The 23,408-nt window shown below is 36.0% G+C and overlaps 4 protein-coding genes and 1 non-coding gene across 7 annotated transcripts; 3 read left to right on the top strand and 2 right to left on the bottom strand.

The window, feature by feature from the left end:
- Positions 1-4,028: 4,028 nt before the first annotated feature.
- Positions 4,029-4,109, top strand: TRNAL-AAG. Its single transcript has one exon. It is a non-coding gene; the product is annotated as a tRNA-Leu (tRNA).
- Positions 4,110-4,255: 146 nt separating this feature from the next.
- Positions 4,256-7,604, bottom strand: LOC110714035 (ubiquitin-related modifier 1 homolog 2-like). The gene is made up of 4 exons (XM_021892497.1): positions 7,463-7,604; positions 5,292-5,367; positions 5,073-5,155; positions 4,256-4,590 (listed from the first exon to the last, which is right to left on the bottom strand). The coding sequence occupies exons 1-4, from the start codon at positions 7,483-7,485 to the stop codon at positions 4,473-4,475; spliced, it is 300 nt and encodes a 99-aa protein (XP_021748189.1). The 5' UTR covers positions 7,486-7,604; the 3' UTR covers positions 4,256-4,472.
- Positions 7,605-7,793: 189 nt separating this feature from the next.
- On the top strand, positions 7,794-11,109 carry LOC110714034 (peroxisome biogenesis protein 16-like). Of its 2 annotated transcripts, none has more exons than XM_021892496.1 (8): positions 7,794-7,925; positions 9,200-9,257; positions 9,402-9,627; positions 9,717-10,012; positions 10,098-10,369; positions 10,478-10,545; positions 10,639-10,700; positions 10,915-11,109. In XM_021892496.1, the coding sequence occupies exons 1-8, from the start codon at positions 7,857-7,859 to the stop codon at positions 10,974-10,976; spliced, it is 1,113 nt and encodes a 370-aa protein (XP_021748188.1). In that variant the 5' UTR covers positions 7,794-7,856; the 3' UTR covers positions 10,977-11,109. The 2 variants fall into 2 exon arrangements, with proteins under 2 accessions (XP_021748188.1, XP_021748187.1); XM_021892495.1 differs by having other exon boundaries at positions 10,083-10,369.
- A 1,058-nt stretch (positions 11,110-12,167) lies between these two features.
- Positions 12,168-14,639, top strand: LOC110714199 (ataxin-10-like). Its single transcript, XM_021892681.1, has 3 exons — positions 12,168-12,342; positions 12,969-13,583; positions 13,666-14,639. Exons 2-3 carry the CDS (start codon positions 12,974-12,976, stop codon positions 14,535-14,537), a joined length of 1,482 nt encoding a protein of 493 aa, XP_021748373.1. The 5' UTR covers positions 12,168-12,342; positions 12,969-12,973; the 3' UTR covers positions 14,538-14,639.
- Positions 14,640-14,759: 120 nt separating this feature from the next.
- Positions 14,760-22,883, bottom strand: LOC110714198 (phospholipase D gamma 1-like). Of its 2 annotated transcripts, XM_021892679.1 has the most exons (10): positions 20,630-22,883; positions 20,289-20,405; positions 19,222-19,416; positions 18,653-18,901; positions 18,510-18,578; positions 18,257-18,404; positions 17,346-17,494; positions 16,128-16,301; positions 15,762-15,959; positions 14,760-15,384 (listed from the first exon to the last, which is right to left on the bottom strand). In XM_021892679.1, the coding sequence occupies exons 1-10, from the start codon at positions 22,388-22,390 to the stop codon at positions 15,091-15,093; spliced, it is 3,354 nt and encodes a 1,117-aa protein (XP_021748371.1). In that variant the 5' UTR covers positions 22,391-22,883; the 3' UTR covers positions 14,760-15,090. The 2 variants fall into 2 exon arrangements, with proteins under 2 accessions (XP_021748371.1, XP_021748372.1); XM_021892680.1 differs by lacking the exon at positions 18,510-18,578.
- Positions 22,884-23,408: the final 525 nt, after the last annotated feature.

Here is a 23,408-nt window from a genome sequence, read left to right as displayed (position 1 = left end):
TTTGACTTTTTTTCGCCCGAAAATAAAAATTGTTGAAATGTTTACCATGGTCCATAATACCCTCCGGGAGTCCAATTGGGTTGGTGAAACCATCCAAATTGCCTTTAAACGGCCAATTTACCGGTTTATCACTTGCAAGGATTTCATTAACTCAAGCATACTACGAACAATTATGACAATATATAATGATCATATATGGTTCCAAACGACATTATATGACCCCGAGATAAATCCCCTAAAATATCAAGCATTTTCTACACTGGGCCCTGAAACCTCTAAGATTACTCAAAAGCGTGGATACTAGTCTTCAATTTTTGAATCTTTTGACTTTTTTTTGCTCGGAAATAAAAATTGGCGAAATGTTTACCATGGTCCTTAATACCTTACGGGAGTCCAATTGGGTGTGTGGAACGATCCAATTTGCTGTTTAATGACCAATTTACCGGTTTACAACTTGCACCGATTTACCGGTCTACAACGGCCAAGTTAAACGACCAATTTAAGTTGGTCTAGGCCAGCAAAAGAAAGGAGCATCATTCTCAAATTTAAGAGTTAAATATAGTATATAGTTGTTGTATGGTTGTAGGGAATAGTTTCAAGCCTTTAAAAATCCCACTAGCTTGAACCCCACTGTGATCATACACTAAAGTACGGTGGCGTCCAAAAGGGAAGAAGATAGAGCAAAAGAGTCGCCAACAAGTTTTTAAGGAACTTGTAAACCTTTCACGAGGTAAAGGTTACACCCCTTAACGATCCAAGAGATCGTCAACTCCATAAGGTCATGAACCAAAATAGGGTTTGGGGATGATGGTACAAATCCAACCTAAAAGAGATTGAACCTGCCCTAATAATAGACCTCTACTTTATTCTGCTCGTATTCATGTGCGCTTTCTGATTAACATGCAATCAATAGGATTAACCCCAAACCTGTTTAATCTATGTTGGTTGAATTTAATGCACAAATAAACTATTATTGGCGATCACTTGAATTATAATCACAATTAACCTAACAAGATTATTAATTATCTTATCAAGCGTGATTGCAAATACCAAATTCCCTTTAACCATACATAAAAGGTGATCAAGCAATAACAATATAAAATAATATGCATATCAAGCAACATAATAAATAATCATCATCAATCATAATCATAAATATTAGAAAGAACATAGGAAGCATCATACTTTTAATCATATTTGATATTAAAAACACCCTAGACATGATACTAGGAATAAAAATAACAATCTAAACATGATGTCTACATCATAAATCAATTAAACCATTAAAGTACTTACTTGGATGTCTCGTACCTCTTTCTAATTACAAAATACACACGTTAGTAACTTCAAGGAAAATAATAAATCAAAACAATTAAATTAAATAATAGAGATTTGGGACCAAACCCTCAGAAATTAAAACCTTTCACGTCTAGGGCGAAGGCAATTTCGAATATGGCTAGGTGTATCAAGATCTTGTGAATGCGGAATTTTGTATGAAAAAAAATAAAGTTTAGAAAGAAAGAATGCTAAAAGATTAATGTTATTGAAAATTGATGAATGAATGATGAAGATGAAGAGAGAATTAATGAAAAGCCTTGATGAATGAAGAGAATTGATGAATAATTCTGTAAAGAGATTGTTGATGAATGATGATTGTAGATGGTGAAGATAGATGGTGAATTCGTGAATGAAAACGGAGTGTTGATACGATATTTATAAAGAAAATCGGCCAAAAAAGATAATTTATCAAAATAGAGTCTGAAGATCGCAAAACCACCTTGGCGCCAGCCCTGGCTCGTTGGCGCTAGGACCAGTGGCTAGCGCCAGGCGCCAATGGCTGGCGTCTGACGCCAATCCTGATTCCAGGCGCCAAGGCCTGGGGTTGGACGCCAAATTGGATTTCAACGCGTTTTCGAAAATCTGATAAATTTCCCGTACTGGAAGATAAAATAATATAATTTCAGTCGAAAATGCTATTTGATCTTGATTAAAACTCTAAAGAATCCTAATTGAATTAAGAATGATAAGACCTTCTAGAATGTTCTAGAAGACTAAAACCATTCCTAATTACATTAGGAATGATAAATCATATTAGGCCCTCCCCTAGATCATTGGGCCGTACTTAAAACTCAAACCGGGCCCAGTTTAGTAAATTGGCCATAAATTCCTCAATATTCATCGGAATTGGGCTTATAATATATCGTTGGAAAGGTCTTTGCAAGACCCATCCAACTACACCACTATTGGACCCATATCATGGACCAACCAAACTGGATTGGTTGTTTTCTTAAAATAAAGTTTTCAAAAACAGAGAGAAGAGAAAAGAAAAGAAATAAAACTTTCCGCAACACCAGACCTTTCCACACTTTCGTTTCATTCGATTATGATTCGACGTGAAAGGTACTCATCACTGGGTTTGGTTTTGGGGAGACACAAATGGGTGTCTACAATGGTCAAAGGAGATAATTATCTTCCTAAATTATAGACTATAGTTCCCTAGTATATTGTCATACAAAGTATATATTATAGTCAAAGGAAATAATTAGCTTGATAAAAATGATAATTATCTATTTATAGTTAGTTGAACCCGAATATGACCTGACTTGGAAATGACCCGACCTGATTGTAACCAGCAAATTATTGACTTTAACATAACCCGACTTGAATCCGAGAATGACCCGACTTAAAAATGACCCAACCTGATTATAACCCGCAAATTATTGATTTTAACTGAACCCGACTTAAACCCGAGAATAACCCGACCTAATTATAATTCGCAATTATTGACTTGAACCGAACCCGACTCAAACCAGAGAATGACCCGACCTGATTCTAACTCGCAAATTATTGACTTGAACCAAACCCGACTCGAACTCGAAAATTACCCTAACCCGTGAAAACCCGAATTAAACCTGGCCTATTGTTCACTTGACCCGAATGTAACCCGACTTGTTATTAACCCGACCCAGAGCCGATAAGAAGTATGATCCGACGTGACCCGACTCAAGTATGACCCAACCCAAACTCGATCCGCATAGGTTATGGAATTAATCCGAATTGACCCGACCCGAGTTGACCCGACCCAAAGTCAAGCCGTTTACCCAAATTGACAGCTCTACATATAATTACTTAAAAAAAAAAGTATTTGAGGTTAACTTTTTTTAAGAATATAGTCTTCATTTACTTGACAAGAAGTACTAAATTAGGCCAAAAAAAAAAAATCTTATTTGTATAATCTTTTTCTATTATTTACGGAGTAGTATTTTTTTGGCCCACTAGCTCAACCCAAAAAAATATAGGTTTGGATAAAGCTAATTATAGTAATTGTAAAACAAAATAATGTGTGTGAAATCAATATCAATCAATCAATATATATTTTAAAACTCATGGCAAGACATGATGTTTTGTCATGTGTCAATAATTTTGCCACTTGGCATATGATGTGTCGTCGCCAAATCATACCATAACATTAATATTCTATGCATTAACTTTCATGTATTAATGTTAAGTTTAATTGATAAACTCTTCCTATGCATGACAATTTCCCTTGTACTGTAACTCCTTAACAATTACATAATAATAAAGTTAGTAAGAAATTAAACATTTACTCCATTTTTATTTTGTGCATTAACATAACTCATAAAATTGTAATCATAGTGTAACAGATTTTTGTGCATTATGGAGAAGTATATATTTTGACATCAAATTTATAAAGATTTGATTTATAATATTTTTATGATTTTAATGTAAAAAAAATGATTCTTATAATCAAACCAACTCATACAAGCAACAAACTACTTAAGCTATCATATTAAATAAATAAATAAATAAATAAAACCATCATTTAAGCTCTCAATGACAAATTAAACAAGCCAAAATATATATAGTTCGATTAAAGTAATAAATTTATAATGACCCGGGACATCGCGCGGGCCAATAACTATTTTAATTAACTAAAAGTATGGATTTGTACTATACGTATTAAAAGGTTAAAGGTTGTACTCTCTTGAGAAATTATTGATCATAACGTTGAGATGGCCGAGTTGGTCTAAGGCGCCAGATTAAGGTTCTGGTCCGAAAGGGCGTGGGTTCAAATCCCACTCTCAACAAACTCGTTTTTTTTTTTTTTTTTTTGGGAGATAGCTGAAATTTTTTCTACATTCCAAGTTAACACACACTTCTTTGAATGAGTGGAAATGGGAAATTCATAGTTTATCACAAGAATAAAATCAAAATTGATAATTACACAAAACACTCCAGCAAAATGTGGTGTCAAAACACCGTGCCACTTCATTGATTTGTATACCTTTAGTAGCAGTAAAAAACTAATAATCAGTAAACAGTACAAGGGAAATTGATCACTATCTCCAATTTCGTAGGATATTTTAATGAAATATACTCTCTAACAATGTTTGTCTTATGATCAAGTAGAAAACAGAACACAGGTATTGGTATTAATATAAGTGTTAGCATTAGCCACCGTGCAAGGTAGATATAAAGACTACCACGTCTTTCTCTTCAAGTGTAGTGTCAAGCTGACCGCTAAGCTCCCAGTCACAGTCGTTCACTAGAACAAGAACTCCGGGTCTCCTGCAGTTGAATGTTCTGACTTTATTAGACGTCAACAGAAATGTGCTACGAGATATTTTTAGCTATTGCCATAAAGACTCATACTAGTAAAATTCAAATGTAAGCAATGTAACAAACTAACAACAAATTATTAGTCTTGATTCACTGACTTTAGCCTCGGTACTCAACAGCAGAGGTGAACATGAACAAGGACAGGCTTTGGCCTGAATAAATTTTATCAGGGCCTGAAATTCTAGCCCATGCCCAAAGCCAGTAAAATCAATGCAGGACAGATTAGACCAAGCTAGCCAATGACTAATTTTGGCTGAAACTGATGATTCAGGTCAGGGCAGAAATTCTGCCAAAACCCATTCAATTAGGCCAGACCAATCAGATAGATCTTCTCATCAGAAAGTGGAATATAGCTAATGATACGACAGGCTAATATGCTAAGTATGGAGTAATAACTACAGTTAAGAAAGGGAAAATATTTCCGAGCTTACACAGTATCTCCTTTCATAAACATCTCAGGCCTCTCTTTTATAAGATTTGTTTTAACCCATGACAGCAATCTTTTCATGGTTAGCTGCAAATAACATGAAAAGCAGGTCAATTGAAGCAAATCAAAACTTACACTAGCATTTGTAATTCTCATTCTCCCCGATTTCCTTTTCTTTTACAAAATACTTTTTGAAGATGGAAGGTGTCAATTAAAAACTCACTTTCTCTTCTCCATCTGATAGGTTGACATTGACATGGTGGACCTTTTTGGATTCGCACAAAAGCTCTAGGCCCCCTCTTCACAGAAAGCCACCATTATGAGACCAAAGTTAAGAGATAATGCATAAAAGAAGACCACGGATAGTGTTCTATGCAGAAAATATCACATAAAAGAAAATATATTCTAGATATATTATAAGGAAGAAAAACAAAAATCAAGTGATTTGAGTCAAAAGACCTTTCGCAACACAACGGAGAAGTATATAAATCCACATCTGTAATTTGACTGATATTTCAAACAAGTTACTCAAAATTACAGAAAATGGTATAAACGAGTGAATGGCAACATAAAGCATCTATAAATAGGGATTAGACATCTCTAAACAAGAAAGCATCTTTCCAGCAGGCATAGCTTATTAAATGTCACAGCATAGATTTGACTGAAACATGAACATTAAACTGACCAAAAGTTAAGATAAAAATACCTGACTAGTAAGTACTTCACATTTGCAATGTCAAAAGTTAAAAGTTAATACAGCATAAACCTTGTAGCTAAGCCTAAAACTGTAAAAGACTAAAAGTACAGATCCTACATTCCACACAATTCACAAAGATTCAGTCCCTCACTCAGAAAATTTATAAGGCTGGAGATTCAATATCTCACTCTAGCCACACTTGAAAATGTAAAGGGTTGCTATGCCCCGGCAGCCACACTAATGCTCTGGCTGGAATCTTTCAGCTAAGGACGCCTTCAATAAATTTAAACCTCCCTATATCAAAGTATATAGAACTGTCTCTGCAAATACATCACATAACTCCAGCCAATCCATTTAATTTTCTCTACCCCATACTCTACCCACTTTTCTAAACATTAGAGAGACTCAATCAATCATGAAATTGGTCGTCCAGATTGCACAGCAAGGTTTTGAGTTTTGGATGCGATCGAAAACAAAATATTTAGCCTGAAACCACTTTTATGGTAAATATAGATGGTTCGTGGCTGTTGTGGCCTAACATCTAGGTCATGTTAAGTTCAAAAAGCTTTACAATGTGGCCGAGACTCTATACAATGCTCAGCTTGCAACACAAATGGAACATAGATTCACCTATACATCAAAATATCATATATGTACTTCTAATCAACTTCCATACGACTTATCTGATGTTTACATTCAAATATACCCCGTGTAGAGCCATTCTCCACATCCTTGGGATTCTTGAGTACCTAACCTAATGAACATATTCTTCACATGAGATCTCACACTACTTTGGCTAATTGGATAAGGTATTAATCTTCAATTGCACTTCAATTCCAATGTTCCAGCCTTCCAGGAAAATAAGCCATGAACATAGGTATTGTTACAAAATACGAAGTATTTTTCTACAACACTCGATCACCAAATATATGTTTATCGTCCCTTAAAGATTTCCCTGATTTTCTGTTTGGGTCATCACAAAAAGAATGCCCCCATCTCCAATTTAGATGGCATGGTCCCACAATTGTTCTCTATTTATCATCCCCAAACAATTCTACCTTCCCACTCAATACAACTCTAAATAGAGTGAAAATTGGAGACAGGGCAATATTTAAAAGACAAATGAAGTACGGAGTAGCTATTTATCTCAAGCAGTTCCAATCATACAATTAACAAAAAAGGGGTTCCCATTAATACATTCTTGTATCTATTCATCGCCAATTACAACAAAGATGCAAGCGCGAAGCTAACATTTATGAAGCAATCGGTTGCCAACAAACCTAAAGCAAAGAATAAGCACTTCCAAAATTGTTCATACCATTTCCATGATTATGGCCCTAATCTAACCAATATAACCAATGTAATTCCTATATCACTATTCAAACATAAAAATCGCATTTTTTGGGGAAGGGGAAGCAGACAAGAAACAATACAATTTGAGGAAGGAATAAACTTAACATCCATTAATCATAACGTATAACCTTAATCTTCACAAATTCCTAAAATTTCAATAATCAAGTTTCATATACCGTTATTCAAGAAAATCAATTCCATAACTCTCTACTATTTTTCATGATGCAATAATCACTAATTCTATTTAAGACTAAAGATTTTAGGGAAACATGAAGAATAACATAATTAGCCATGAAAAAAAAAAAAGTGAAAATAGAAATATAAATTAAAGATAGAGAAAATACCCAAATTCAAGAGTGAGTTGCATGATGAGTTGAGAAGAAAATGAAATGAAAGCTTGATACTTTTGCAGGGTTTTAGCGTTGGTCTTACCCTGCTACTAAACGACGTCGGTTTTGCACCAACCTATATACTCATGTGCAAATAAAGAAAGACCAATATACCCCTGAAAGGGAATTAATTAAATCAAAATTAAAAATAAAAAAAATTTAATTGTACAGTTATAATAGAATTGGGAATTTGGAAGTATTGCAGATTTGCAATTGGAGGTAGACGCTCAGTGAGTTCGAGTTAGGGTTTCGTCTTCAATTTCTTACAAAATTAGTAATTCTTTTTTTTGGGGGGGGGGGGGGGGGGGGGGTGGGAGGGGTCAATTAAATTTGTAAGTTTTTGGTAAAAATGGAGGCTTACAAGAATTGGGTTCGCCAAAACAAAGATTACGTCCATTCCTTGGAATCTCTTGCTAATGTAAGTGTGATTTTTGTAATTTTTGTTGCTATATTGTTGAATATTTAACAATTAGGAACTTTTGGGATCATGGGTTTTGCAATTTTAGCAAAGTTTAGCTGAAAAGGACGAAACTTTATGTGATTATGCTGCAGGTTTGTGCATTGGTCTTTTATTTATGATTGTGTGGTCTGAGATTGTAAATTCTCAGAAATTTGTTGGAGTATATAATTACCTAATTAGCTGTGTGAATTTTGATTGGGATATATATTGTTATTAATAAATTGAGTATATTGTATTAAATTTGATGTGATTATTGAAGCTTTAGGATTTGGTAGGCTTGGGTTATATAGTCAGAAGTGTTGGCAGCCGGCAGGTGTGTTGGTGTTTGTGTGTGCGCGCGTGCGTAGGCGCTGTATTAGTGTATATCGACATTTTACTGTCTGTATGGAAGTTGTGTAGGAGTAACAAATACGAGTGGATTGTTCGAGTTTAGTTGATATTTAGATGAATAATTTGAGCCCTTTTTTCATCAAATACGAGTGGATTGTTCGAGTTTAGTGGATATATAGATGAATAATTTTGAGCCCTTGTTTCATCATCATCTGTGGATTATCCGAGTTTAGTTGATATATAGATGGATTATCAGCTGGGGAATTCAGGTTAGGGATCATATTTGTATGCTGTATCATGTCTGAATGGCATTCAAGGTCTTGTATTGACTCCCTGGAGCAGCATTGAAAAACAATATGCTTTGTAGAATCAGTGATGCTGGTGGGACTTGTTGCAGGCTCTGAGTTTCCAACCACTCTAGTATCAGAAGAATAATGGTTATCAGTGTTCTGTTAGTCAAATTTACTTGGTTTAACGAAGTAATTTATATGTAAATTATCTCTTTATCCCCATATAAGACATTCACTCAGTGCAATATGTATCCAGTTCACAATTGTGTGTCACAAAATCTTTTACTCATCTTGGATACCAAATATGTATATACAATCATGAGTATTACCCTTGCACTCGTTGCTCATTAACAATATGATCCGTATAATGAAGAACTTTTTTCTTTCTTTGCCACTCATTGCTTATTGCTTTTATAATGAAGAACATTTTTTCCTTGTCCACTAATTGACTGGCTGATGAAGGGCTGAGTTTGTCCTGTATTTTGACACTATCTTCATCTGTCCTTATTCTTTTCCTTAGAAATCAAGTACAAGTGATGACGAATACTGTGGTTTGTCACTTGGTTTTTGTGTTCTGAACTTCTGATGTCTTTCTTCTTCACCTTTGTGTAGGGATTGACATGGCTTCTTCCTGAACGCTTTTCTGCTTCAGAAATTGGGCCAGAAGCAGGTTTTGTGAAACTTTGGTAACCTTTAAGTTCTTCTCACTAGCTTTTACCAATTGCTTTTGGTGCGGTTTACGCTCCTCGCTGCCTTTTGCTAGGATATATCAAGTGGTCTTCTAATGAGATAATGTTTGATGATTTGCATACAGTCACTTCGATATTGGGTATACTTACAGCAATCAATGAACATATAATTGAGACAACACCAACACCAGCACAATGGCGAGTTCCCACATCATCATCATCATCATCATTCCCTTTTTCATTGTGTATATCTGCTTTGAAGGAAGCAGAGACATTGGTTGAAGTTGTGGCGCAGCAGTTGTATGGAGATGACAAAAAGTGGAACTTTATCTTGATTACAGAGGCCTCTAAGTAAGTTTGTGTGCAGCTCTTCATCTTCTGTACCTGCATATCCTATTGATTTTATACATGGCTGATATAGTATGTGCAATTTGCTTTAGGGCTTTGCTGAGATTAGCATTGTTTCGAGATAGTGGCTACAAGATGCTTTTACACGGTGGTGAAACACCAAACATTGATGATCCCCCAAATCCTCAAAATAATCCTGGAGATTTGGCAAAACCTGGTGGAGATCTGAGGCCTGCATACCTCAACAATCAATACGTTCAAAATCCATGGAATCGTGAAGGGAAGGCACTTGCCGCATTGAATAGGTTTGGAGAAAATGCTAGGATGGTTTATGATCCAACATGGCTTAGAAGGACCCAACAGCCAGGAGTAATCACAAGCACTCCAAGTATTTACTGATCTGGAACTTTAAGTTTGGTTCTTATCATTTCATAACTGAAAAATTAAAGTTATTCAAGTGTTGTTTTTTACAGCTGTAGTGATTGAAAGGCCAACAGTTTCTTCGATATTGTCAGAGAAGGGTCTTTGTGGCGGCTTGTTTCTGATGGGGGAGACACTATTTATCTTGAGGCCTCTCATTTATGTATGGTTTATCAGAAAATACGGGATTCGTTCATGGAAACCATGGCTCATTTCACTAGCCGTGGACCTGGTTAGTTCAAGCGTCAGCTCACTAGCAACAAAATCAAAAGAAGGGACAAATGAACAGAAAGAGACTAATCTTTCTGTAGCTGAGAAGGACGAGGTCATAAATTTTTCTCTATTTTAACATTTTTTTATACAGTAATCATCAATTAACCAACCTCTTTCTTAAAGGCGGCTTAGTATTGAAATGTTGTGTGTTGGATTGCAGCTAAGGCGGCGGAAAGTATTGTGGGCACTGTATATTATGAGAGATCCATTCTTTTGCACTTATACCAGGTTCGGTGTTTTAGTCATCTGTAATGTTCTTAAAATTTTCTGACAGTAAATGATTATGTATCTGAGCAGTTTGTGCTTGTGTTATGCTTACAGACGACGGCTTGAAAGTAACCAAAAGGTGTTGGAACCTATTCCTGTTGTTGGATTACTCTCAGGTGTGATTTTATCTCATTTTCTGTTTCCCTGTGAACTTAGTTTTATCACTTATATTTATTCTGTTTAACATAAAAATGACTTGCTTTTTCATGCAATCCTAACTTCGTGACATTGTTGAAGACGGATAACATAGGATAGAATAATCATTCTTGTGGACTTCTGCTGCTATGAAAAAACTCTAATATGCGTTTTAATGATTTCTACTTGATGCAGAAAAACTAGTCGACCTGATCTTTGGAGCCCAGACACGGTATACTTACATGTCTGGATCATAGTGCTGAAGATTAAGCTGCTGTTTTGATGACAATCTTTGTATCAAATTTATTTATTTGTAAGAAAAATGGCATATGATAAATAATCAATCTTGTATGGTTTACCAATAATTAGTGCTAATTTATTGCCAATGAATTTTTATTTATTCTATCACTTAAATAATATGATATCATTGACTCCATAAACATACATATACTCCGTGTTTTTATTTATCCCATCACTTTTCCGTTTCATTTTAGTTGACACATCTTTGTTTGATTAGTCTCAACGTCTACCTTTGAAATATCAAAAATTTATGATATATCATAAAAATGACTTGTTAAGATTAAATTACAAAATAAAGTCAAAGAAACTTATGTGAATAGTGGCGAAAGTCAAAACATGCCAATCAAATTAGAACGAAGAATGCTTAATTCGTATAATTATTTTTAGGAGTGTCCGTTCGGTTTTCGGTTTGGATTTAGTCCAAATCCGATCCAATCCGAAATATAATTCGGTTTTCAATTTTCCGATCCGATCCGATCCGAATTTCTCTCTTGATCCAATCCAATCCAATCCGAATTACAATTCGGTTATTTGGATCCGATCCGAAAATCCGAATTATAATACATTATTTTTTAGCGCCTAATACAATTATAAAAATAAAGCTTCACTATAAATAAAAGTCCTCAAAATCATGATTAAAATAAATAGTTCAACGTCAAGTCATTAATTAATTAATACAAAGTATCTCTAACTTATTTTATGTAGTAGTATGTATTTAAACTAAACTTCAAAATATACAAAAAAATCCATATTTATACAAGCTTAATTTTATAATTCGGTTTTTGGTTTGGATTGGATCCAATTAGGGTCAATCCGATCCAATCCGAAAATCCGAATTTCCAAAAAATCTCAATCCGATCCGATCCGATTTAAAATTTGGATCCGATCCGAATTGATAATTCGGTTTGGATTGGATTGGATTTCGGTTTTTATCCGAATTATGGGCACCCCTAATTATTTTGCAGTCATATTTTTTGCAAAAAAAAATTCTCACTTTTAAAATGATCAAAACATCTCAAAAGTAACAAACTCACAAGACACAACTATGTATGAAAGTCGAATAATTATACATATACTCCATACTTTTTACCAAATTGTAACTACAAGTATCTAACTCGCAAATACTGTACCAAAAAAACCGTAAATTGTTTTATGTTAGAGAATTAGGGGTTAGGGTGCTAATTGTTTATATAATCTCCAATTTTCAAGTATGAGTGCTTAGTCCTACCTCCTCTTCCTGTCTCTCTCACTTCGTTCTCCATTGAAGCGCGCTTGACGTTCTCTATTGAAATATCTGTATCCCCCATTGAAGCAGCTTCTGAGGTAAGTTGTAGTTTCTTTTTGTAATCATCCTATCAATTTCACAATCTAGGTTAGGGTTGAAAATCTGAACTATTGATTCTAAATACTAAGATTATGAAGGATCATAAGTAGCGATTCTGTTGTTAGAAAAGAAAATTATGAGCTTAATTGATTATTGAATCAAATATCCCTAAAATTATGTGATAATTGAATCAAATTTGGTTGCTAATGTATTGCAGAACACTTTAATATTAGGATTGAACTATGAAATTTGAAGATCTTTGTCATAATAAATGATGTTTTCTTGGATTATGGATAGCCAAGAGTGGAAAGCAGAGAGCTTTCTCCTGCAAAATTGAAATTTTAGGGCATTTTGGAATTAATTGCCCCTTAATTTGATCAATATGTATTATTATAATCTTAACATTTCAATAATCTATGTTGACTTCGGGGAGAGAATGCGTATCATGGTCTCGAGTGCACGATATAATTTTCAGAATTTGATGGTTGATATATTCTGTAAAATATGGGATTTTATATTTTATCATTGCCTTATTAATGTAGTGTGATTGAGTCATGAAATTGGTTTGATAATTATTGAATTTGAGAAACTTTAATTACAGTATAAGTTTTGGAAATTTGTGTAGTTAAAATGGATGCTGCATTGTCTGGGGAAATATACATACCAGAAGATATTCTGCAGCCTTTGTTAAAGGCTTCGAATTCTTCAACGTTGAATGAATGCCTACAAAGTCTTATAGGGGTTTCAAGAACTGAGGATGGTCGATCAGATCTTGCATCAAAGCGTATACTCCCAGTTGTACTTCAGTTGATACAGTCTATCCCTCATTCATCGGCACATCATTTTCTATTGTTGTCTCTTCGCCTCCTTAGGAACCTTTGTGCAGGAGAGGTAGAGAATCAGAACTTGTTCATTGACTGTAATGGTCTTGGAGTTGTTTCTAGTGCAATTGATGTGGTGGGGTTTGATATTGATGATTCGGGTGTTGCAATTATACGTACAGCCTTACAGGTGGTAGCCAATGTTTCACTTGCTGGGGAGAAGCACCAGTGTGCAATATGGGACCAGTTTTTCCCTGAGTTGTTTCTCAAAATTGCAAGAATTCGCAAGAGGGAAACTTGTGACCCTTTGTGTATGATTAATTACACTTGTAGCGATGGAAGCATTAAACTGTTTCCCGAACTTTGTAGAACTCCAGGATTGGCTATCATGGCAGAAATCATTCAGACAGCGTCAGAAGGTAATCACATAACTTCTAAACTTTCAAAATATATTGATGTTTAGTCTTTAATTGGTGTTTTTTTTTATAACATCTCTACCAGTTGGTTTTGGAGAAGACTGGCTAAAGATAATTCTTTCAAGAATTTGTTTGGAGGAATCTCATTTCCCTGCATTATTCATGAGTCTGAATGGTGGCTTTGATAATCTAGGCAATGATGAAAGTAGAGGTATAAATTTTACTAAAGAAGTAGCTTTCCTTTTGCGCATCCTCTCCGAAATTTTGAACGAGCGACTAAAGGAGATTCATGTTGTTTCTGAGCTTGCCTTATTTGTTCTTGGCATATTTGAGAAAGCTGTCAAAGCTGTTGACTTTTACACAAGAGGCGAATCTGGTCTGCCTACAGGCATTCCTACCAGTGATGTCCTCGGATATTCACTCACTGTTTTGAGAGATATATGTGCACAGGGGAAACCTCAAGCTGCTGATACTGAAGAAGTTCCAGAGGATGCAGTGGATTCATTGGTATCGAGGGGCCTCTTGGACTTGCTCTTATCTCTTCTCCGTGAACTTGAGCTACCATCATCAATTAGGAAATCCATGAAACCTGGTGAGAATCAAGGTCTTACTTCTCAGCCATCAAAGGTGTGTCCATACAAGGGCTTTAGAAGAGATATTGTGGCAGTCATTGCAAATTGTTCTTTTGGAAGAAAGTATGTACAAGATGAAGTGAGAGAAAAGAATGGGATTATTCTTCTTTTACAGCAATGTGTTCTTGATGAAGACAATCCTTTCTTAAGGGAATGGGGCATATGGTGTGCAAGCAATATACTGCAAGGTAATGCCGAAAACCAGCAGATGGTGGCTGATTTGGAGATGCAAGGAACTGTAGAGGTTCCTGAACTAGCTAAGCTTGGACTACGGGTGGACATAGACCCAAATACTAAACATGCTAAACTTGTAAATATCTCCTGAGCTAGTTGAGCAATTTGTGTTTCAAACTGTCTCATTTAGTGTAAAGTTGTCAAATTTGCTAAAATTTAATAGATTTTTCCAATATTGGATCATTTATTTTAACATGGTGCATTGGTGCTAAACACAAACCTTTGATAGCTGGAATTCACTGTTGTGAAACAAGACAATCTTGCTGTATCTTGTTAAATTTGCTTCAAATATTCGAAAAAAAAAAAAAAACAAAAAAAAAAACGAACTTTTATAACATTTCATGTACGTATAATACTTTACATTTTCAAAAATTGTCATAGTTAAAGAAGTGCCTTAAAGACAAAAACAATTTGATTATAAGATGAATTATTAAACTAAATCATCACTTTTACAGATAACCATGTTAACAACACTATGTTTAATTACATCCTCGGAAAACATACAAGTTAAAAATAAAGCTATTGGTATAAATCAAAGTTTAACTCTAGCCTCTAAGCTATAACTTCCGTCTCAGTCACAAAATTTGTTAAATCTGTTGAAAACCTGAATAGTTATTTGTTGCAAGGTGGTGGCAATAAGTTCATCAGATGGTGAGATTCTCTTGGATTACAATGAAGGAGCCACATATGTTACCGCCAAGATCAGGAAAATTTTCACATCCAGGAAGAGATTTTACCTTACCCCTTCGATCAACCTCAACAGGGTACTTAAGGAGGTGGCCCCTCATTTCGGTGGCCTCTGGAGCTGCAAATTGTCTCCAATTCATTTCTCCCAAACCCCTCACTTTTCTAACACATTCTATAGTTTCTGGTTCAGTGAAGCAGTCATCAACAAGTCCAAGATGTTCAGCCCAAAGAGACATTCTATACCCATATATCTGCAGAACACAGATATTCAGTTATTCGCAAAACAGCACATCATATACATATTTTCTATTCCATATGGACATATGGTACACTACCAAATATTCCTTTTGAGTATTGAGCTTGGGCTTTATATTTGATATCGTTTATGAAGTTCAAACAAATGATTCAAAAAAAAAAAAAAAAAATCTACTCATTATTTTCAAAGGTCAAGTAGCATGTCAATTAATCTTCTCCAATCATTATTTGCAGCACATTATTTTCAAAGGTCAAGTAGCACATTATTTTCAAAGGTCAAGTAGCACATGGTTCCATACTTATACGATACCCTACTATAAAACCATAGAGGCATTAAAATAATACTTCGTATGATGGTTGGAACTTGGCATACCTGTCCAAAAGGATGAGCTGATTTTTTGGCCCAGGTGTAATGAGGCTGATAGGCTCCCATTGCAATCTCTGTGTCCCTGGTTCCCTCCATTGACCGTTGGTTGATGTTTGCAGAACCCAAAATCACATACTCATCATCCACTATCATGCCTTTAGAATGAACATATATCATGAATCTTCGGCTCTTTTGACACATAGCCTATATATTTACAGATGCAACAATGGACATGAGGGATAAAATACCAGAGCTTAAAGAGAATCATGAAATGCAGAACTTTGTCAATTCAGAAGACAAACGATGACTGCTTGAATCTACATAGTCATTCAGAACAAAAAACTGTAGTCTCAAGGGAAAATGAATGACCACCTGAGGACTGTTTGGAGGGTGGGGACCTCCAGCTGAGGCAGGACTCCCATCTGGAGCTTCACGATTGCCAAGACAGAAGAAGTTCAAGTAATCTAAGGGCGTATAAGCTTCCTCAAGGCCAACTTCAACCAGAGCCTTGTAAATGGTTTCATACATCATTTGCATTGTTTTGTTCTGCACCAAAAATTGTTCATCTTTGAATTAACTAAGCTATAGGGTTCAGGCAAAGAGGGCAAAAAGAAAACTATTATGGAACTCTGTTTAATCAGTAAGTAAAACCCAGATTAATCCTCAAAATTAATACAATGCCTACACACCAACAATAAGCAACACTCTCAAAGTCTCAAGGGTGGTCAAGCCTAATTTCCTTAACATGAAATCTTCTCTATCTTCTAAGGAAACTGGACGATTTAGTTCTATCCTTTCCTTCCCTACCAAAATCTGAACAAATAAAAATTAAAAATCAAAGTTCTGTTGAAAGGGAAAGTATCTTACCAAAAAATCAAAGAGACCACCAAATTATACAAGTAGAGAGATTAAAGACAACCCCCCTCCCCCTTTTTTAATTTTCCGGAGGTATACATGCTATTAATTATTACCAATTTACCATTGTGGGATTGCAGCCATTGTCGAACAAAGAGAAGCATAGCTGTTTGTTACAGATGTTTATGGCTGCCAGAATGGAGACACAGGAGAATGGCAAAAGCTGAGAGTTAAAGCATTTTTTTGTATCTTTGATGATAAAGAAGATTAAAATATAAATGTTTCACTTCAAATCTTACTCCCAGACCCTGTTCCTTGGCCTTTTGATTCACAGTAATTCTGTGACACCCTATGTCCTAGTGAAAAAGACGAATTCTCTAATTGAAAGCTGAAGAAAAAATTTAAAAGATCAAAAGTAAACAGGTTTAAATGGCATATCCCCGCTGTATATTTCTAGATACAAATGTGTTGCATATCTGAAATTTCAATTAGAACACCTTCATGATAGGCTGCAGCAGCAGACCTTTCATGATTTCACAATATAGTGCCAATATTTGCACTCCATATGTACATGTGGAAGCTATCCAACACTATATTACGGAAAAATCAGAATTCTATTATTGCAGAAGATCGTGATCTCCCACCTCACTTCCCACAGAAAGAGGGAGGGTGGGGGTAGGGAGGTAATGAAGCTGCTTATACTTATACAATAACTAAGTCACAAACTGAATTCACCTGCCAAAAGAGAATCCTCTGAGTGGCAGCGCCAGTTGGAACACCCTCTGGCCACATTGGGACAACAATATATGCAGCAAATCTCTCATGAGCTTTGATCTTCTCCGCAATTTTGAGAGCAATTTCCATGGGAATCAAATTGTTAGCACCTGTAGCAAATGGCAAAAAAAAAAAAAAAAAAAAAAAAAATCAACAGGAGTTGATATTATGCACAGAACTACATTGTAGCTAGAGACATCTCCAAATAGCCTCTTCTCACGGACACTACCCTTTACAAAACTCTAAAAATAAATTACATAGAGTAAGGGGTGATAGAAAACTTTTTTTCTTATTACTGTATAAAGAAAAGACAGCCAGGTAAAAATGCCAAATCAGGCATGACAAGCAGTATTCTATAAGGTTCCTCTATCACAATGCTGTCAAAAACCCGCACACAAGCATAGACCATCCACCATTACTAGCTGTAATGTCCAATCCACACAACATCCACCAATTTAGCCCTTTGATACATGCCATATCAGAAGTATAGTCACAATAGTACACAGAATAGAAACAATAACACTTGGCAGGCCACTGAATGGATGTGAGGGATCACATAGCACAACATTCAATGCCAGCATATGGGCCATCATAAACAAAAACCACAGCAAAGAAATACATTATTTCCATATGAGAATTGTTTTCGATATGAGAATTGTGGAAGAGCACAAACAGTAATAGCTGAACTAATACAGAGTACTGTAGTAGTACAACTGATTAAAAAAAATGAAAAAAAAAAAAAAAAGGTAAGAAATAACAGCATAGAAATACATCAGTTGTAATAACAATTAACAAGGCAGCAGAAGCAAATGCAATACACAACAAAATATTATAGATACATCCTTGCTGGTTTAAATAAAAGTAATTCTTACCCAAGTCTCTGTATGAACTCCAGTTATAAGAAGAACCAATGAAATATTGATTCTCTATATAGATGTAGTGTTGGGCAGCTCGAATAGCCTTCACATATGCTGTATGTATGCTCATGTCAATCAAAACATTCTTCCCGCAGACTAAATTCTACAAATTCAAAGTGGCTTATCGACTTTAGTAACACCTAAAAAGAAAAAGTAAAGGGGGGTAATAAACAACCAAAAAAAAGAATTGGCAGGAAATTTTCTTCACCATGCTAGTAGCTTCCTTAGGATTCTTCGTAAAAGCTTTTACAGAACTGGAATCGATAGATCGAAAAACCTGATATAAATTGTTTTAGTTCTCTTACCCTTAGGTGGAAAATGCAGAAACAGAAATAAACTAGTGTAAGATACCTGTACATGCCAAGATTCTGGGTCGTGCTCACTAAGGCAAGGAACATCAGATATACCAACTATGTCAGGCAAGCGTTCAATTAACAGTAATGAATCATCACTAGGCATTTTTAACTTTTTGATCCCATGTGCTTTAGAAGCTTTTAACCATCGTTGTTGGAAGTTGGTAAGAATATCATATGCTGCAGGCCCATCAATTTTACAATGCAAATCATGCCACGGTTCTCTTGGGCAGCCAGTGGTATTGCCCTGTCCAAAAGTTTCACAAGAAAACACATTAAAGCACACCAATTTTATACAAAATTTAGAGATGAAACTCGCATAACCTCAACCCATCAAAATGCCAATCTTCTGTTCCCCTTTGGTATACTAAAAAAAAAAAAGTTATTTCATTGCAAGTTCAAAAATCTCTTATTTTTTCTTCATCTCCTGTTATGATATATGTGTTTTACTATATAACATTTAGCACATCATAATTTATCTACAGCCGTAACAGACATTATGTCTTCTGCTTAATAGCAACCAGTGACCGTATAGCAATAAAAAATGGAGAAGTTATTAAGAATTACTTGGAATGAAGGGTTGTGATAGTCATCTTTGTGTACTGTATCCTGGGTTCTGAACAGAGGATGGACTGGAGTGTCATATCTCCCATCACATAAATCAAGCCCGCCAACAAAAGAAACAATTTTTCTTCTATTATTGCCAGCATCAGCATCAACTATCACAGTTTTCTGGTGGTGGGTATAAATTGTTGAAACTTCCTAAAAGAAAACACAAACCAGCATATTCAGACTGAATTCATACATAAAATTTTAGAGGAAATAGAAAATATTAGATAGGAAAACCATAACAATCTAGTAAAAATGGGCCTGAACAAGCCTATTTAATTCTGCCACAAAAGTAAAAAAAGATGCTGATTCCAGATTGTGCTGTTGGTTAAAATACAAATATCCACTTCCCATTTCTCAACAAAATAAGCCACCTAATAAAATGAGCTTCACCCGGTTGGCAAGCAGAAGTGCAGCACTAAATTCAGAATTTAAACACTACAAGTACAGAATGTGATAGGTGTTTCAGTTTAGTTGCCACTAGGTGGGTCCTAGACGTCAGGCGCAAATAGTAAAAAGTAAATTGATCCAAGTTAATATGGTAGTCGAAAAATACTGCAAGAACCATTAAAGAATGGAAAGCATAATCTTTAAATTGACTGTTACATACATGCATGGACTCAGGTGGTGACTGTCATTGTTGGTTTACTTATGTTACCAAAGGACTGACTGGATTCAACCTTTTAGTGTCTTTTTCCTGTATTTAATTTCAACTGAGAAATAGTTATACTTGTGCCTAAATTCCCATATTCTTTTTCTTAGTTCTTCTAAAATGCACTCTCAATGTTCCTAATTGACACAAGTGTTTGCAGGTGGAAATAGAGTCCAAACAGCATAGACTATGGCATTGTCCCAAAAACAGAAAAAAAAAGGGCACCCAGGAGACATGACCAATACAAACTCAATGATATTCCAACACTCAAAATAATAACAATGTATTCTGACAGAGCCAACTATCAGGCCAAAGAATAAACAAATTTTCATCACAAACATCATAACCACAAAACCAAGAACGTAGCATTTACCCTTTGTTTGACCCAGCTGTGTCGTTTTCCACCAACGCGAGGACATAATAGCACCTGCACTGATGAATGCTTAAAGAAACGACGAGTCTCCTCATCATGGGTTGCCATAATTCCATCCTGTACTATTAGAGATACATAAGATATGGAAATAGTACTCAGGAACACATTAACAAGCATAAAATTGCAAGAAAGTATGCCTACTAAAATATCATTAGTGGTATTTGGATAACAAACGAATCATAAATCTGCTATTAAGCCCACTACATACAGATTTTAGAAGATAGAAATCAGACTAAAAGGATATATATGATTAAAGAGTGAAGTTGGGAGAAGCCACTGACCGTTTTATAACCCAATATACTTCTTGAAGTAGGATCATCCCACACAAGAAGCAGAACTCTCACTCCTTCTGCTGATTTGGACCTAAGAAGCTCTCCCAGGCTGCAGTCCGATGAATGATTTCCACCATCACGAACTAATCTAACCTTATGCCAAACTGACCACCCTGTAATGTAAACAAGCCTTCTTGCTTGTCGTATAGCATCAAATATGTCTTGCCAACACTTTCCATGCACATACTTCATTCCTTGATCAAGCATAAATTCTGGAAGGCAGCCATCAGGAACATGAGCATCCTGATAAAGACAAACTGTTCCTCCTTTCCTAAGAGGAAAGTAAGTGTTAGGAACCCCTTGATAATCAGGGCCAGCACCAACTCCATGGTGGTAAGAACTTAGATTCTTGATGGGTGTATATTGAATGGAAATGCTCAAGACAGCTCCGGCCTTACATTGCTTCCCACTAGCATTAAGGATAGGATATGTACCCTCAACTTTTGCCCCTAAATACAATTGTTCCACAGGAATCGATACACTTCCTATGAGTTGGGATCCTACAACATCACTATCCTTGACCAAGAAATGCACTTCAGCAGCATAATGTGCCACCGGAACAATGAAGTGCTGCATCCACACAGGATTCTCTTCGTTACTGATCACATAAGTCCTCCCAATTACAGCACTGTGGGATACTGTTATTGACACATACGGATCACTAGTAATCTTGCGAGATACATGGCCCTCAATTTTATTGGTTACATTCCCAGGTAATCTTCCAAACATATCACCCAGCGTTCTATGAAACATGTCCATGTTCGGAAGATTTTTTGCCTTGTAAACCCATATATCCAAATTTCCATGCAAGAGCAACACTTTCAAAGACCCTTTTTGTGAGGGCACAATCTGCATACCTTCGCTCTCAAAACTAGAAGAACTTGGAGAACCAACACAAGAAAAACAACTATCCCAACTAGGACTTCTAGCATGTATCCCATGCAAGCTGCCATGATGACCAAACTCTCCACCAGGACTTGCAGGGGTTGTTAAAGCTAAACTATCCATCGAAGGCACAGAAGGTGCAGGAGGTGAGGCAGGGGCAGACGGGCGAACATCAGACAATCGCATACCCGACATTAGATCGTCCAAAGGAGGGTATATCGAAGCATTGGAAGGCCTACTACCAACACCAACCCCACTACTATCCGGCAACTCACTCACTACATTATCATGTCCATGGGAACTACTAAAGCTATTACTCCGCGAAGGAAGCAAGGGAGGGGCATTAGGGGCCGGATAAGGACTCGAATCAGGATGATATTGGTAATGAGATGAACCATACTGAAAACTACTACTATGCTGTATACTTGGTGGAGGTGCAGTAGTTTGGGGAAGAGGACCTGAAAATGAGTAAGGTCTAGGAGGTGGAACTTGGTAACTAGGTTGAGAATACGGGTGTGGCGGATACGGGTAAGCTGGTTGCGCATATGGATACGGGTAAGCCGGTTGCGAATACGGGTATGGATAATGGGAATGTGGGGGTGGTGTGTATGCCTCAGAACTGTGGGGTGGTGGTGGGTATGCCTCAGAACTGTGGGGTGGCGGTGGGTATGCCTCAGAACTGTGGGATGGTGGTGGAGGGTATGCCTCAGAACTGTGGGGTGGTGGTGGAGGGTAAACCTCAGAAATTTGGGGTGGTGGATATGGCTGACTTGGGGGTGGATACCCATAAGGATATGGAGGTCCAGAACCATATCTATTATCCATAATCAATCAATCAAACCCAGATTCCAAAGTTTCAATCAAATTAGGTATACATATACATCAAAACTACAAGATGAAACAAAATTCCCAGAAAATTATGCAAAATGGGTTTGTAAATTATAAGGGTACGATGCAGAATCTAATTTCTCAGATTTCTAGGGTTTTATCAAAGTAATTCTGGGTTCAAGAAACGATCATGCAATTGATAAACAGAAATGAATGTCATTACCTCAAAATCGACGGAAAAGCCAACCAAATTGCTGGATTTTTTTGTGAATTTGATTAGAATTAAGTGAAGATTATGAATGCTTGAGCTTAGATTCAGATCAAGAAATAAAAAGGGATTTTTCAGAGTGATGAAAACAGAGGGAATAATGATGGCGGAGAGAGACGGGAGGAAGGAGAAGAAGAGAGATACTGTTTTGATTTCGCATGGAAAAGTCCTGACTTTTTTTTAAAGAAAATAGTTTTTGACTTTTTTGTGTAATGTTGTACGGACTACGGTGTATACCAAATTCAGATTTATAGGTTTCTCCGTTAATGTTACAAAGGATATATTGGCAGTGTTATAAGGTTACTCGGGCAGTGTCATAAGGTTACTTGATCAGCGTCATGAAGATTACTTTGGTTTTTTACAAACGGTTACATAGTGTGGCCAATCGGACATAAAATGCTTTTATTTTTAATACTCTGAGTTTTTTTTTTTTGGCATAAATGATTTGAAGGAATGGTGAATATTGGGCGTACCAATGTGTAATATCGTGTGCTTTGTGCCAAGACGCCAAGTTATGAGTTATGTTATTTTTGGGAATGGTAAATAAAATGGTTAAATGAGGAAATATAGTTGGATTTCACCTGAGATAAGTCCAAGAAATTATTATGGTTCACCAAATCAAAGTAGAGTTTGGTTACACCTATATTTCTATTTTCTACCCTTTTGATTCACCTAACCAATATTTTTGTGGAAGTTGTGTTTTATTTGTAGATTGCGTCTAGTAATCATATTTTCAAATATAAGTAA

This window comes from Chenopodium quinoa, unplaced genomic scaffold (assembly GCF_001683475.1).
Source record: "Chenopodium quinoa cultivar QQ74 unplaced genomic scaffold, ASM168347v1, whole genome shotgun sequence".
NCBI lineage: Eukaryota > Viridiplantae > Streptophyta > Magnoliopsida > Caryophyllales > Amaranthaceae > Chenopodium > Chenopodium quinoa.
Note: the sequence above shows the minus strand (reverse complement) of the source record. Positions and strands in the feature narration are given on the sequence as shown.

Bases quoted from the DNA above. Each gene is read 5' to 3' on its own strand.
- LOC110714035 (XM_021892497.1), bottom strand. From the start codon at position 7,485: ATGCAACTCACTCTTGAATTTGG. The intron at 5,156-5,291 runs GTGAGTTTTTAA...TGTTATTTGCAG, and splicing joins TATCAGATGGAGAAGAGAAA to CTAACCATGAAAAGATTGCT. The intron at 4,591-5,072 runs GTAAGCTCGGAA...ATTCAACTGCAG, and splicing joins TTTATGAAAGGAGATACTGT to GAGACCCGGAGTTCTTGTTC.
- LOC110714199 (XM_021892681.1), top strand. From the start codon at position 12,974: ATGGATGCTGCATTGTCTGGGGAAATATACATACCAGAAGATATTCTG. The intron at 13,584-13,665 runs GTAATCACATAA...CATCTCTACCAG, and splicing joins CATTCAGACAGCGTCAGAAG to TTGGTTTTGGAGAAGACTGG.
- LOC110714034 (XM_021892495.1), top strand. From the start codon at position 7,857: ATGGAGGCTTACAAGAATTGGGTTCGCCAAAACAAAGATTACGTCCAT. The intron at 10,013-10,082 runs GTATTTACTGAT...AAGTTATTCAAG, and splicing joins AGTAATCACAAGCACTCCAA to TGTTGTTTTTTACAGCTGTA. The intron at 10,370-10,477 runs GTCATAAATTTT...GTTGGATTGCAG, and splicing joins CTGTAGCTGAGAAGGACGAG to CTAAGGCGGCGGAAAGTATT.
- LOC110714198 (XM_021892679.1), bottom strand. From the start codon at position 22,390: ATGGATAATAGATATGGTTCTGGACCTCCATATCCTTATGGGTATCCA. The intron at 18,902-19,221 runs GTAATTCTTAAT...ACTTTTGGACAG, and splicing joins ATCACAACCCTTCATTCCAA to GGCAATACCACTGGCTGCCC. The intron at 18,579-18,652 runs GTATCTTACACT...AATTTATATCAG, and splicing joins CAGAATCTTGGCATGTACAG to GTTTTTCGATCTATCGATTC.